We start from the raw sequence: 13,286 nt of genomic DNA, 5'->3' as shown, positions 1-13,286 counted from the left end.
ACTAGCTCTTAAGTAAACAGGTGTACATCTATGCAAACCAGTAGTGGCACTAGACCAGTGGTTCTCAACCAGGAGACTTGCACCCCAGGGGACTTGTCAATGTCATTTTTGGTTATCACAACTTGGTGGGATGCTGCTGACATCTAGTGAGTTGAAGCCAGGGATGCTACCTAACATCTTACCCTGCATATGATGGGTTCCCAAAGAATTATCTGGGCCAAATTAATACTGAATTTGAGAAATGCTGCACTAAACCTTCCAGAAGGCGAGCTCTCAGAGTAGGGGCCAAATGAGGCTTTGTTTTGAGTGCCCAGGCCTAACACACAGTGGGAGTTCAGTGACTGTGAGTGTGCTGATGAATGGATGGATGGATGGATGAACAGATGAAAGAACTAAGGAATGAAAACAGTCCTGTTCCAAGGCTCCACTTACACACACAAGCATCAACAATGGCATTCCCAGGGTTGAGCCCAACATGGCTGTCTTATACCTCCTCCAGGAAGGCACCTGGCCTCACAAGCCCACAGGCTTTGCCTCCTCTGACCTCTGCCATCTTCTCTGGGTGCAAGAGAGTGGAAGGAGCATGGACTTAGGAGTGGGCCTGAGGAGGTTAGGACTACAACTCTGCTGGGCCAGAGAACAGGGGTCTCTGTGCACTGCCCACCCTGGGACCTCCCTTTCCAGTTCTCTGGCCAGTAGAAGCCTCGCTGAGCAGGGCGGAGGAGTGTGGGAAAAAAGCCCTGGGGGGTGCCCCTTATTCAGGGGCAGAGCCGGTGGAACAGGCAGCCCAAGAGGCAGATGATTCCAAGGGGAGCATGTGGGCCTGGCCATTGCCCAGTGCTTCCCCAGCCACCTGCCCATGGCTGAGACTCCAGCAGAGCCAGAGTCAGAGCTCCTGCAGGGCCTTAACCCTCCCCCGACTCATTTTACAGATGAGGAAACTGAGGCCGAGAGAAGAGGGGCAAGGCGCCAGCATTCTCAGCATCCCTGACTTACAGAGCCTTTCCCACCACTTGGGGGCCCCTCCTTCTTACAGGACAAGAGTGCAGCCCTTCTCTCTGGATTTAGGATGGCAGCTGGAGATTTGGGTTGGGGGACAAAGTCCCCTTAAGCTACCCCGAAACACACTACTTGCTGGTTAGGTACACAAGGGCAGGAAGGGAACCAAGAGACATTATGGCGGCTGTCAACATGGAGTTCCAGCACTGTGCAAACCTGAATTCTCATTTTAACAGCCCCGGTCTTGGGTCTAGGATTGCAACTTTATAAATAAGGAAATGAGGACATGCAGCCTTGCCATGGCTGATTGTCAGAGCCATGATATGAACCCAAGCATCTCACTCCAGAGCCCATCTGCCTCCTTTATTGTGTTCCTTTTATTCTGTTTGGTTATAAATATTTAACAAGCACCAACCAAGGGTAGGGCATCAAGGCTGAAGTGCATCAGGCACCCTCTGCCTTCAAGGTCATGCTGTTGAGTGGATGTCATAAATCTAACTCTGGGCTGGAAACTGCTCCAGTGAAGAAAAATAAAGCCACAAAAGCAAGTCTGTCCATGCCTCTGCTCTGAGCCCGCTGTGGCTCCCCTTCATCAATATAGTGTGGTATCTAGGGCCCTTCAGGATCTGGCCCCTTACTACCTCTGCAGCTTGCTTTCTCTGGCCTCCTTAGCCCAGTCATCCTGGACACATTTCAGCTATGGGTCAGGAGGGTGCAGTGGCTTAGAGTATTAGCTCGAGCCAGGCTGCCTGCCCTCCAATTCCAGCCCCACGACTCACTAGCTATATGGCCTCCAGACAATTTGCTTAAGCACTGTACCTCAGTTTCTTCATCTACAATATAAACAAGATAGTATCACCTACCTCATGCAGATGCTGTGAGGATTAAATGAGTTAATTATGTGAAGCACATGTAACAGAGCTTGCCTTAAGTGTTCAATCGATGACACGTTTTTTAATTCTCCTATCTTGCCATGCTCTTAACTTTGGGCCTTTGCATATTGTTCCCTCTGCCTGGAACATTATTTCCACTTGCTCTCCTTCCTCTATGCCCAACTGTTTCTCCCTTTAACACCTAGTCTTCAATCAGGCCCAGCTGCCTCCTTCAGGAAGCCCTCCTGGCCCCTTATCCCACTTGTCCCATAGCCCCTGCACCATCCCTACACTTACCACACTGCATTGTAATTGTTTACTGGATGGTTCTTCCCACTTCTCTGTAAACTGAGTCAGGGACCCTGAACTGTACACTTTTGTACTGCCAGGACCTAGCAGAGCACCTGCTCAACACATAGTAGGTGCACAACAAATAACTACTGACTGATGACACAGAGGAAGGAGTGATGAATTCTGAACAGATGAGGGGTGGAAGCCACCATACATGACGAACGTGGGCCATGAAGCTGAAGAAATTGGTGGGGTGGGGTAAGTGGGTGGGCCTTCGAGCAAAGGCAAAGAGCCTTGGAAAGGCACATTCCAGAGGTAGTGCATATGCTAGCCTGGCTCAATAGTAACAGCTGTCATCTATGGAGCACTTAAGATACACTAGACAGCATTCTAGGTGATTTATGTGGACTGGCACACTCAATCCTCTCAACACCTCTAGGAGGCAAATAGTTTTATGGCACCATTTTAATAATAAAAGTGGCACCAATGGGGTGGGTAACTTGCCCAAAGTCAACTAGCTGGTAAAAGTAGAGTCAGGACTCGAATTCAGGACTCCTCTAAACCCTTTAGGAGATATTAATAGTGACAAGACTGGGTCCTTGCCTTTGAGAAGTTGGCAACAGCCCAAGCAGCCCTTGCCTGCTCACTCCAAGATTATGGTAAAGTCTTGGCATTCACTGTCATGCAACGTCCCCATCCTGAGTAGAAGAATCCAGTCTGCAGAAACCCCTGCCAGAGCCCACAGCCAAATCTCCACAGCACCCGACACCCCACCAATGAGTCTCCTGGGTCAGCCCACGAGCTTTCTGGGTGAGCCTGGGCAGTAAGTTCTACTCTTGCAAATGGGGCATCCTCATTTAGCATTAACTGGTAAGTGCCTCCTCTTCACTCTCCTGGCTCTACAGTTTTAATTAGCTAAGAGCAATTAAGCTTTCACCATGGAAGCTCACTGGCAGTCTTTAGATCTGCTGGTTTAACAGGAGTAGACACCATACCTGCACCAAGGTGGTGCCTGAATGTGGAGAGCCTAAAGGTGCCACCCCCTTCTGCTGGCCCACATGTACCACCCACTCACCTACTGTGTACAAAAGGCTAACTGGCTTAATATAAGGGCAGCTGCCAAGCACCTGCTGTGAGCCAGGCACTGTAGTCCCCATTTTACCAATGAAGTGTAGGGAGTATGAGGAAGGTCAAACTTGCACAAAGTCATATGGCTATCAAGTGGCCCAGGCAGTCTGACTCAAGCCTCTAGTCTGAGTCACTATGATGTAAGCCATTATTTTAAATTAAGTGAAGTATCTTGCTCTCCTTCCTCCATGCCCAACTGTTTCTCCCTTTAGCACCTAGTCTTCGATCAGGCCCTATTGCAAATTCCCTGAGTTTGCAATAACATCATAAAAATATTTTCCCATTTTTCATATTATAGAAAACTACCCACATTTATAAAAACTTATTCTATCTAAAACAAAGCTTTACATGCCCTTGGATGTGTAACAATCCATTCTAAAAAGCATTCTGGCACCTTGGTGGGAACTCTGTAAAGAGGCCTGGCATTCAGGTAGTTAGGAAATGACAATTTCAACAGATTTCTTTTATGGATAGCCCAGCAGGTGTTTCTCCCATTAAAATACAGAATATTAATGGAGCCCTTGATTTACATCCTAAGCTTGATTTTCTAGCCAGTTGCTTCTAGATCTCCCCAAGGAGCAATGATAATAAAGCCCGTACCTGTTATTTCGCCAGCATCTCCATTTCATCATTTCATGGCAAGAAGTAGCACTGGCAAGTTTAGGAAGGAGAAAGTTTATTTTGAGTATGTCCATCTTGCCTCTAAGGAGATGGAACCATTCTGCAGGCATTATTTAGTTCTTGCTGGTGGCATTTCCCAGGAAGGTTGTAAAGCATCTAAGGAAGATAAAATTAACAGGAGAACCTGAGCTCCCAATGGGCATTTTCTAAGTCACCTAGTATTAAGGAAGTGTTCCCTGAGAGCATAGCAAGAGTTAAGCATAACATATAAGCTCAGCCAACATCCAGACAACCCTGGGAGGTAGGTACCATTATCATGAGTGCACCTTACAGATAAAGAATGTGAAATGCACAAAGGTCAGGTAATTTATCTAAGGTCACATCCCTGGTAAGAGGTGGATCTAGGATTAGGTCTCTGTAAGGTTCTGATCTTTCCACCAAATTACACTGATCTTGGCTACTAGAACAAACACTGGCTTGGCAATCAGAACACCTAGATTTCTTGTACTCTGTATTTGTTTCTCTTGGAAAATAGAGGATGGGTACCTGTTTCATATGTAGAGGCTTCTGTAGTTCAAAGACTGATTTAGCCTGACCTCTCAATACAAGATCGACAGGAAGCAGCCTAATTTAGGGGATGTAGCACCTGGCCTGCAATCAGGCCTTTTGTCAGTCAGATGGTACGTGGCAGGTTAATTCCCACTCCAGGCCTGTTTCCCATCTGTGAAGTGAGGGCTGCACAGGCAGGCTCCAAGTTCTCCTCCCATTCTAAAGTTCCATGATTCTACATCATCCCCAAATCATTCTATAACTTGCACATCTGTGAAGAGTTTAAAATTAATTGGGTGGTTTTTAAAAGTTCTTACATTTGGCTAACGTTCCAAAAATAAGATTATAGAGCACAAACTTTAAAAAAAAAAAAGTATATGCACCCATATGGACAAATTCTAATTTCTCATTAGTTAAGGCTAACTTAATTAGATAGACATAAATAATTCAGTTTTACTTACTGAAATCACTTGCATAGTAAGAGGCCATGCATTGTAGTGGGGAGGGCAGGTTTTGGCCAATACTTGGATTCTAGCTCTGATACTTAAAAGCTGTGTGCATCCTTAAGTTGCTCATCGGTAAAATGAGAGTAACAGCACCTCCTGTACAATTTCAAGGTCTGAAAGGGTGTAAAAAAGGGCATCACAACACAGTGGCATGTGGCAGGCCCCCAACAAATAAATGACCAGACCATTAAAAGCTGAGAGCTCACATCAGTCTGATAATATACAACAAAAATTACTCACTCAAAGAAACGCTCAACTACAAGGTGGGCTCAGAGAAGGCGGCTACCCACACACTAGGAGCTCTCAATAGACTTTGCACGTTAGAATCATCTGAGGAACTTTAAAATTCCTGATACCCAGCCACACCCCTGACCATAACCAGAACCTGTGTGTGGGAACCAGGTGATTCCAACGTGCAGCCAAGGGTAAACTCCCCTGCCTTACAGTCCAGCCTTTCTAAGTCTTCTCTCAGAAGCTGCATCTCCTGGCCTGAATGCTGGGCCCCCAAGCTCCAGTGGTAAGCCTGGGAGTCATTATGGCTTGGTATATGCATTAATTAGGGTACCTGATGGTGTGTGCTTGGGGTGGAGTTACTCAAGCTGTAACAGCAGTAGCAGTAATAAGCTGCTGGGAAGCTGCGTGGCAACTGGAACAACTGGCCAACACAGAACTGCAGTAGACTAGGAATCAGCCTAAGACCCTGGCCACAGGGTGCTGACCATCAACTACAAGAGTCTGGCCACCAAACAAGGAGCTGCCCCGAACAAGAAGGAACACCCTCAGGCCTGACCGGGAGAGTGCTGGGGAAAAACCACTTCCAGGAGCTGTCAGGCATGTTTTCAGGAGGTGGTGGCCTTGAGCTTGCCCTTGACATATCCTTGTTAGATTTGGGCATGTTCAAGACCCTAATCTAGGGAGCACGAGCAATGAAAGCAGGCGGCACTGCAGTAGTGGCTCAAGTCTGCTCCTAATTTGCCACAGAATGCAGGCAGAGAACTTAACATTCACCCGGTTGTGGCTCTAGGATCCAACTCAGGACACAGTCACTGTGGCACTCGAAGCCTGCTATCCTGGTATCTGTGGGGAGAAATGGTTTAAAACACTTTCTCAGCCACCCATTTTTTTTCTTTGAGAGGAGTACAGAAATGATAGCAAAAGAAGAGTCTCAAGACAGGAAGCCACTACACTATGATGGCAGGTGTCACCACTGTTTCAAATGAACATGCAAGGCCCATCCCAATAGTTTGACTTTATTCAATCAATCCAACATGATCTCAGCATGGAGCGGCCTAAGTAGAGCCTGGTCTCTGGAGGCGCTTTTGGCGGGGGGGGTGTCATTAGCTGATTAAATCAACTTTCTGTGTAGCTTAGACTAAGGAGGATCAGAGGAACCAGATCTGTCATGCGCCTCTCATGGAACCAGCCAGTGACAAACAGTTGTTAAGGAATTTACAGATCTGGTTCCATTTTCTCATGTCACAGATGGAGAAACAGGCCTCAGCAGGGGAGAGGATGAGTCTAAGTGGAGGAGGGCTGGTGGGCCTGGTACGCAGCAACTGGCCCGTAATCAGACCATCACAACCGGAGGGCCCTGGCCATCGGCCATTCTCATCCTTCACATGGGAAACTCAGCTTCCAGAAGGGCAGTGACTCGCCTGAGGGCCAACATGAGAACTCTGCCCTTTCTTGCCTCTCTGCCTCCTAATGAAGCTTCCACACCGGAATAAAAAAGGGACTGTATGTGGCAGCATGGCCAATCCAGAGAAAGGGACCAAGTTAACGACTTTAAATACAAGTCCTCTGAACAAATGACTGGATAAAAATTGGTTTCCCTAACATATTCTTACCTTCCATGAACTGCCCTGGTTCTGGAGAGACCAGCCCCAGAAAGGAGTGAAGGCAAAGGCAGTGTTAGAGTGAACTCCAAGGCTGCAAGAGGGGGTGGGGTGGGCTGGGGGCGCTTAGACAACCTGCACTTGGCTCAGTAATTCTATGACTCCTTCCTTGGTGAGAAAGACCATCTCGCCAGTGTTCTGGCACCACACCTCAAAACGGGCAGGGTCCTCCAGGGCCCTCTTGCCAGTGATGATCACAAAGGGGTAGCCAAACTTGTTGGCGTCTTTCAGTCTGTTTCCAATTGTCAGATGGGTCCTGTCGTCTAACAGGACCTCCCCGCGAAGCGACGGCACCGCCTCTGTGATGTGGTCGTACAGGTGCCCCGTGAGCTCTGCGGCTACCGCCTCCTTACTGCCCTTCTTCGGTGGGATGAGGCAGACTTGGTAAGGGGCCAGAAGTCCAGGCCAGCGGATGCAGTCGTCTGTAGAGAGAACCTCGATGGCAGCAGCCAAGATCCGTGTCACGCCCAAGCCATAGCACCCCATTTCAGCCAAGGATGGTTTGCCATGGACGTTGATAAACTGGGCATTGAAAATGGAGGAGTACTTGGTGCCCAGGTAAAATGTGTGCCCCACTTCAATGCCTTTGGTTTTAGTCAGTGGTCCCTGGCAAGCAGGGCAGTTCCTTTGTGACAAGTCTAGTGTCTCCATGTTGGCTGAGAAGCTGCAGCTGGGACAGACTGCAAACTGGTCCTCTCCAACATCCATTGGTAGCTGGAACTCATGAGACATCATGCCCCCGATGCTACCCACGTCTGCCTGGACCTTGACACATTGCAGCCCCAGTCTGTCAAACAGGCTGTCGTAGGCATCACACACGAGGCTGTAGGTCTGCCGGGCGGCCTCTGGGGAGGAGTCAAAGGTATACATGTCCTTCATGTAAAACTCTCGGCCACGGAGAAGACCAAAGCGGGGCCTGGGCTCATCCCGAAACTTTCTTGTCACCTGGTACAGCAGGAATGGAAGCTGCTTGTAGGACAGTGTCTTCTGGGACGCGACCAGGGCTGTAATGGCTTCCTCGTGAGTTGGTCCTAAGCAGTATTCCTTGCCGTGTCTGTCTCTAAGTTTTAGCAGCTCCTTGCCCATCAAGTCCCACCGGTTGGTGGCTCGCCAGAGCTCTGCAGGGCTGAGGCTGGGCATGTTGACCTTCTGTCCCCCAATGGCCTGCATCTCCTGGTCTATCACCCGCACCAGCTTCTCCATAGCACGGACAGTATAAGGCAGGAGGTGGTAACACCCGGAGCTTGCGGGGTGGATCAGGCCCACCTGTAGCATCAGCCTCTGGCTCTTACAGGTCAGGTCACCAGACTTGCCCTCCAGGGAGAGGACCTGGTCTTCCCGAAGGTTCTGGGGCTGGAACACTCGGGACAACATCAAGCGCTTCCCTCTCCCTGGGGCACAGTGGTGAAACCTGCAAGGGATATACCCGGAAAGCTGGTGGCTGCAGGTGGCCAATGCTCTGAATCTTGCTAGCAGCCTTTCCATGCCACCCCAGCATAGGGAAGCACCTGTGCCTGGAGAAAAATGAGTTGTGCACAAATAAGCATTAACTACGTTCTGACAGCATGAAGTAGCCAGCTCAGTCTGGTCTCCAATAAACTTCTAAGATAACCACTGATTCTGCAGATGCAAACCCTTTCATTTCCAATTTCCTAGCAGATCCAAGTACTACTTCTCTTACCTCTTGTTGTCATGTAAAAAAAAAAAAAAATCAATATTTTTTCATTTACAAAAGATATAATAGCATACTGTGGAGAGATAGGAATGGGTGGCGACTGCACAGGCTCTGGAACCAAACAGCCCGGTATCCAGGCAGGCTTCCCACTGACAGCTTGGGACATGTGACTTAAACCCTCTGTGCTCAGTTTCTTCATCTGTAAAATGGCAATGCAATAGGACCTACCTTCTCGGTTTATTGTAGGAACTTAGAAGAGTTATAAAAGGTTACTAGAACAGTATCTGGCACATTCTATGAGCTCAATCGATGCTTGCTATTGTTATTATAGAAAACTGGGAAAAAACAGAAATAAAAAAGAAAACGAAAGCAACTATAACCCCTCAGCCCAGAGACAACTACAGCTGATGATTCCCTCTTTCTTTTGCCAGCCCTGCCCTTTGCCCACCCCCCCTTAAATGTCAAATGTTGTGTGCTTCTTCCCTTCTCTCACACACACTCCCGGGTCAGGCCTCGTGCTGACTCCTGGAGAACACAATGCACTTCAAACTCAGCACACTAAGAAACTCAGCGCCTTCCCCACAAACCCACCTCCTATCACTCTGAATGGCACCATAAGCCACCCTTTGTGTAAAATAAAAGACTGGGTTCACATACCTGTCCCCCATGCCCCACATACACCAACTCTCTTGGCCCTGTCCTCCCTACCTCTTCACATGCTATTCAATTTGTCCTTCTCTCCACCTCCACAGCATCCACCCAGGTCCAGGCCACTATCATCTCATCACACTGCAGCCACAGGGGACACTTCCAAAACACATACGGTAACAGTTTTTCTTGCTTAAAATCCTCCAGTGGCTTCCTGGTACCCTTAAAATCGGGTCTAAGCTTCTGACCTTCACGGTGCCCACGGCCCCACATGAGCTGGCTACTGGTCCCCTTGGGCCTCTTCGCACCATCGCCCTCTCCGTGTCCCAGTTGCACCATGCTCACTTTTAAACACACTGCCCCTTTGCATACCAACATCTACCCATCCTTCAGGCCTCAGGATTACCATCCTGTCCTCTAGGATGCCTTCCTTGTCCCACTCCTCATACGGCAAAGACCAGCTTCTCCTGCAGCAGCCCATTTGCCCCCTATCAAATACCAATCTCCCTTTGGAGTTACTGCACGTTGGGCTGCTTGTCTTTCAGGCACTTTGCTCTGTGCAGACAGGGACCACCTCTAACTTGCTCTCCACTCAGCACACAGCAGGGGTTGACTAGACACTGTCTGATGAATGAGTACGCAGGTTTCTCTATGATTTTACCAAATATTCACACATTTCTAATGGCAGTACAACAATTCATTGATTGACTATATCAAGAATGATTCTCTTACTACCAGAGAGTTGTCAGTTTTCTCCTTATACATAAATTACAAAGAACAGAAGTCTTTATTTTGTTATCTATTTGGGAGAGGATTTTCAGGAATGGAATTACTGAGTCAAAGGGTATAAATTTTCAAGGTTCTTGATTTATATTGTCAAATTTGGTGAGCACCTCTGATTTTCAGCACATCCCATGGAGCAAAGTTCCCCTGCACTGTGCTGTGAATGGGTTACTGATCCCTCTCAGCTCTGGGAAGCTGGAAGCCCCAGGTGGTCAGCTCTAGCTTTCAGCCTCAAGTCCTCCAGTTGGTCCTCTGGAACTTCAGGCAGCTTCATCCATTTCTCCATGCAATGGACAAATATTATCATTTCCTATGTGGCCTAGGACCTGAAAAAGGTTGGGAGGCACTGCGTCAGAGTCCTAGTCTGACTGCATGGAAAAGTGTGGGCCCTGGAGGCATGGCACATGTGGTTCACACCTGCCCCCATCACTTGAGGTCCCACCTCAGGCCAGAGGCCCAAGCCAGAAGTGCCTTCACCTCTGGCTCTTCCTAAAGCAAACGAATCTTTCTTCAAGATTTCTCTTAAGTCCACCCCCTTCTTTCTGTCCCTTACTGCCTCAACGATGGGTTAGGCCCTCAGTACCGCTTGCTACAAATTACAGTATACCACTGGTTCTGAAACTTAAGTGAGCATCAGAATCACCTGGAGAGCTTGTGAAAACACTGATTGTAGGGCCTCACCTCCAGTTTGATTCAGTAGGTCTGGGGTAAAGACAGAGAACCTGCATTTCTAACAAGTTCCCAGGTGATGCTGATGCTGCTAATCCAGGGACAGCACTGGGAGCACCACTGCAGAAGCCTGTTTACCCACTCTGATTTAGATTGTAAATCACATGTGGGCAAAAACCACGTATATTTTATTCCAAGTTGTACATGCAGGATCCAGCATGGTGCCTGGACACAGCAGACACTCAATAAAGGTTTATTAATGAATGAACTGAACAATTCTTGACCCTGTCTGTCTAGTGTCCATATTACAGTTGATTCAATCTCTCTCCTGTTTATAATCCATTAATGGTTCCCCAATAATTTTCTCAGAATTGTACCAAAGCCTCCTCATATTTTTATCCCAACACACCTCTTCCAGCTTATCCTACCCCTCCCCTAACACATCCCCAAATTGCTCATTGTTCTAAGAACAGGCAAACTTCCCCCCTAGTACCTCCAATTCATCACTCAAAGTTCACTTATTGCAAGAAGCCTTCGCCAACCCTTCCAAACAGAGTGTCACTTTCTTCTCTGTGTTCCCACTGAAAACACTTCTTTATAGTATTCTGTACTGGAATAATTCTCAAACATGGTTTGGAGAAACTGGTGTGTGCCAGGCATTGGGAATGAATGTTTCATGTCCTATTTCCCTATTAAACTATGAGTTCATAAGTTTTTTGGGTTTTTTTTTTGCATTTTTATATTTCAGGGCCTAGGACAATGCCTAATATTTAGGCTATTATTGTTTGTTGATCAACTATATTAGTAAATGAAGAACAAAGTGAAGGGGTGCAATGAGAAATTACCTGGATAATTTAAATAAGAGCCTTAAGTCCTCTGTCCCGAGCCCTAAATGTGTGCTCATCCTTAGATTCCTCAGCTTAAACCAAGAGAATAATTATTTCAATTTTCTCAGATAATGCCTTGAAAGCAATATAGTAAAAAATGTGCCCAGCACCTCGAGTCTGGCAAAGAGCCTCTGAGTCATTCAATCATTTAGTAAATTTTTATAGAGCATCTACTCTGTCCTTCTAGCACAGGCCTTTTTAAAGGTTCTTTGACTCACAATGGCCCTGCAATCCAAGCAGGAAAACTATGCATAATGTGCTTATAACAGTGCTTGGTATACAGTGTTTGTTATTATCATTATGCCTAACTCACAGAAGAAGGAGGCTCTGAGATGTGAAGTCACTGTATCAAGAGACAGGGCAGAAGAGCACAGGGCCACACCTGGAGGCTAAGTCCCTGCCTTCGATTTTCAATTCCCCCAAAGTCTCCATCACGAACCATGCTGGGAAAGAAAAACAAACAGAAAACAATGAAGGCCCAGACCTAGTTCTAAGAACTGGTTCGGCCTTCACTGGCTGGGTGACCGGGTCGCATGACATTTTCCGGACCTCAATTTTTCCATATGTAAAATGAGAAGGTTGGCTCAGCCACCAGGTGAACTCTGAGGGTCTTTCCAGGGCTGGCACTTCTAGGAACACTGTGCCACAACCTTGGAGAGACAAGGAAGTCCTGCCTTCAGTTTTCCATGGAGGAAAATGAGACTAAGAGATGAGTATTACCCCAAAGTTTATATGACTGTGACCCCAACCCAAGGACGGCGTGCACGTGGGAAAGCGGACAGCAGGATCCTAGGTCTCTGCGCTCAGAGCCCACTATTCACTCCACCACCCACCGCCAGTCTCTCACCCCTCCCTGACACCCACGCTCACCAATTGCAGACCCAGCCGACGCAGCCCACGGGACCGCCGTGCCGGGCGAACGCGCCTGCGCCAGGGGCGTGCCCGCCAAAGCTCCGCCTCCTGTCCTTCTAGCCAATCACAAAGCCGCGCTCAAGAGGACTCGCCCACCTCACAGCAGACGCAAGTGAAAGGTGTTCCGGAAGCTTTGCTGAGGAGGGAGAACTCGGCCCTCCTCAAGATCAAAGATTGGTCTGGGCGCCAATAAGTAAAGCACCATTCCGGAAGTGCGCTCTAGGATTTAGGGAGGTGTAACTCTATCATCAAAGCCTATTTTCCGGGTTTTGAGTGTGGCGTTCCCTCCTACTGTCTGGGGCCGCCTCACTCTCAGACTAGGAGAAAGGCTGGCAGTAGTGTAACCATGACAACAGTGGGCAATGCAGTTGCGAATCTACCCTATTATTTTACAGGCTTACAATTTAAATAAATTAAAAAATTTAAACAATTGGAAAAAGGCACCTTTATTATAAAGCCCAAGACAGCCTTTAAGACATTAAATCAAACTTTCATTCACATTATTTTTTGAGCAGTAACCATGTACTAGCTACTGTTGTAGAAATTGGGAATAGTGGACAAAACACAAACAAAATTCCCTGTATTTAATGTAGCTCACATTCTGTCAATAAACCAATACAGTGAAACTTGAGGGGAGGTCACAGAACTCGGCAACCAAGAGAAGTGGTATTTTAATGTAATTAATTTAGAAAATTAATGCAAAATCATGGTGAAAAAATTATCAAAAACATATAAAGACAGGATTCATCAGATGCTTTTTTACTATAGAGAAAAATTAATTGGGGAAAGTTGGAGGTCAGGAGGTTGCAATTTAAAATAAGATGATCAAGAAAGCCTCATTGAGACATTTT

The 13,286-nt window shown here is 47.4% G+C and overlaps 1 protein-coding gene across 8 annotated transcripts; it reads right to left on the bottom strand.

The window, feature by feature from the left end:
• Positions 1-3,949: 3,949 nt before the first annotated feature.
• Positions 3,950-12,482, bottom strand: PARS2 (prolyl-tRNA synthetase 2, mitochondrial). Of its 8 annotated transcripts, none has more exons than XR_002782840.1 (4): positions 12,394-12,482; positions 6,814-8,375; positions 5,975-6,043; positions 3,950-4,067 (listed from the first exon to the last, which is right to left on the bottom strand). XR_002782840.1 is itself a non-coding variant. In XM_011370427.2 (2 exons), exon 2 carries the CDS (start codon positions 8,344-8,346, stop codon positions 6,928-6,930), a length of 1,419 nt encoding a protein of 472 aa, XP_011368729.1. In that variant the 5' UTR covers positions 8,347-8,375; positions 12,394-12,482; the 3' UTR covers positions 6,201-6,927. The 8 variants fall into 8 exon arrangements, 2 of the variants coding, with proteins under 2 accessions (XP_011368729.1, XP_011368730.1); XR_002782844.1 differs by having other exon boundaries at positions 7,012-8,375; XR_002782843.1 differs by lacking the exon at positions 5,975-6,043 and adding an exon at positions 4,922-5,079 and having other exon boundaries at positions 7,012-8,375.
• Positions 12,483-13,286: the final 804 nt, after the last annotated feature.

This window comes from Pteropus vampyrus, unplaced genomic scaffold (genome assembly GCF_000151845.1).
Source record: "Pteropus vampyrus isolate Shadow unplaced genomic scaffold, Pvam_2.0 Scaffold170, whole genome shotgun sequence".
In the NCBI taxonomy this organism is placed as follows: domain Eukaryota; kingdom Metazoa; phylum Chordata; class Mammalia; order Chiroptera; family Pteropodidae; genus Pteropus; species Pteropus vampyrus.
This window is presented reverse-complemented; position numbering and strand designations above follow the sequence as displayed.

Excerpts from the sequence above, each read along its gene's own strand:
- PARS2 (XM_011370427.2), bottom strand. The coding sequence starts at position 8,346 with ATGGAAAGGCTGCTAGCAAGATTCAGAGCATTGGCCACCTGCAGCCAC.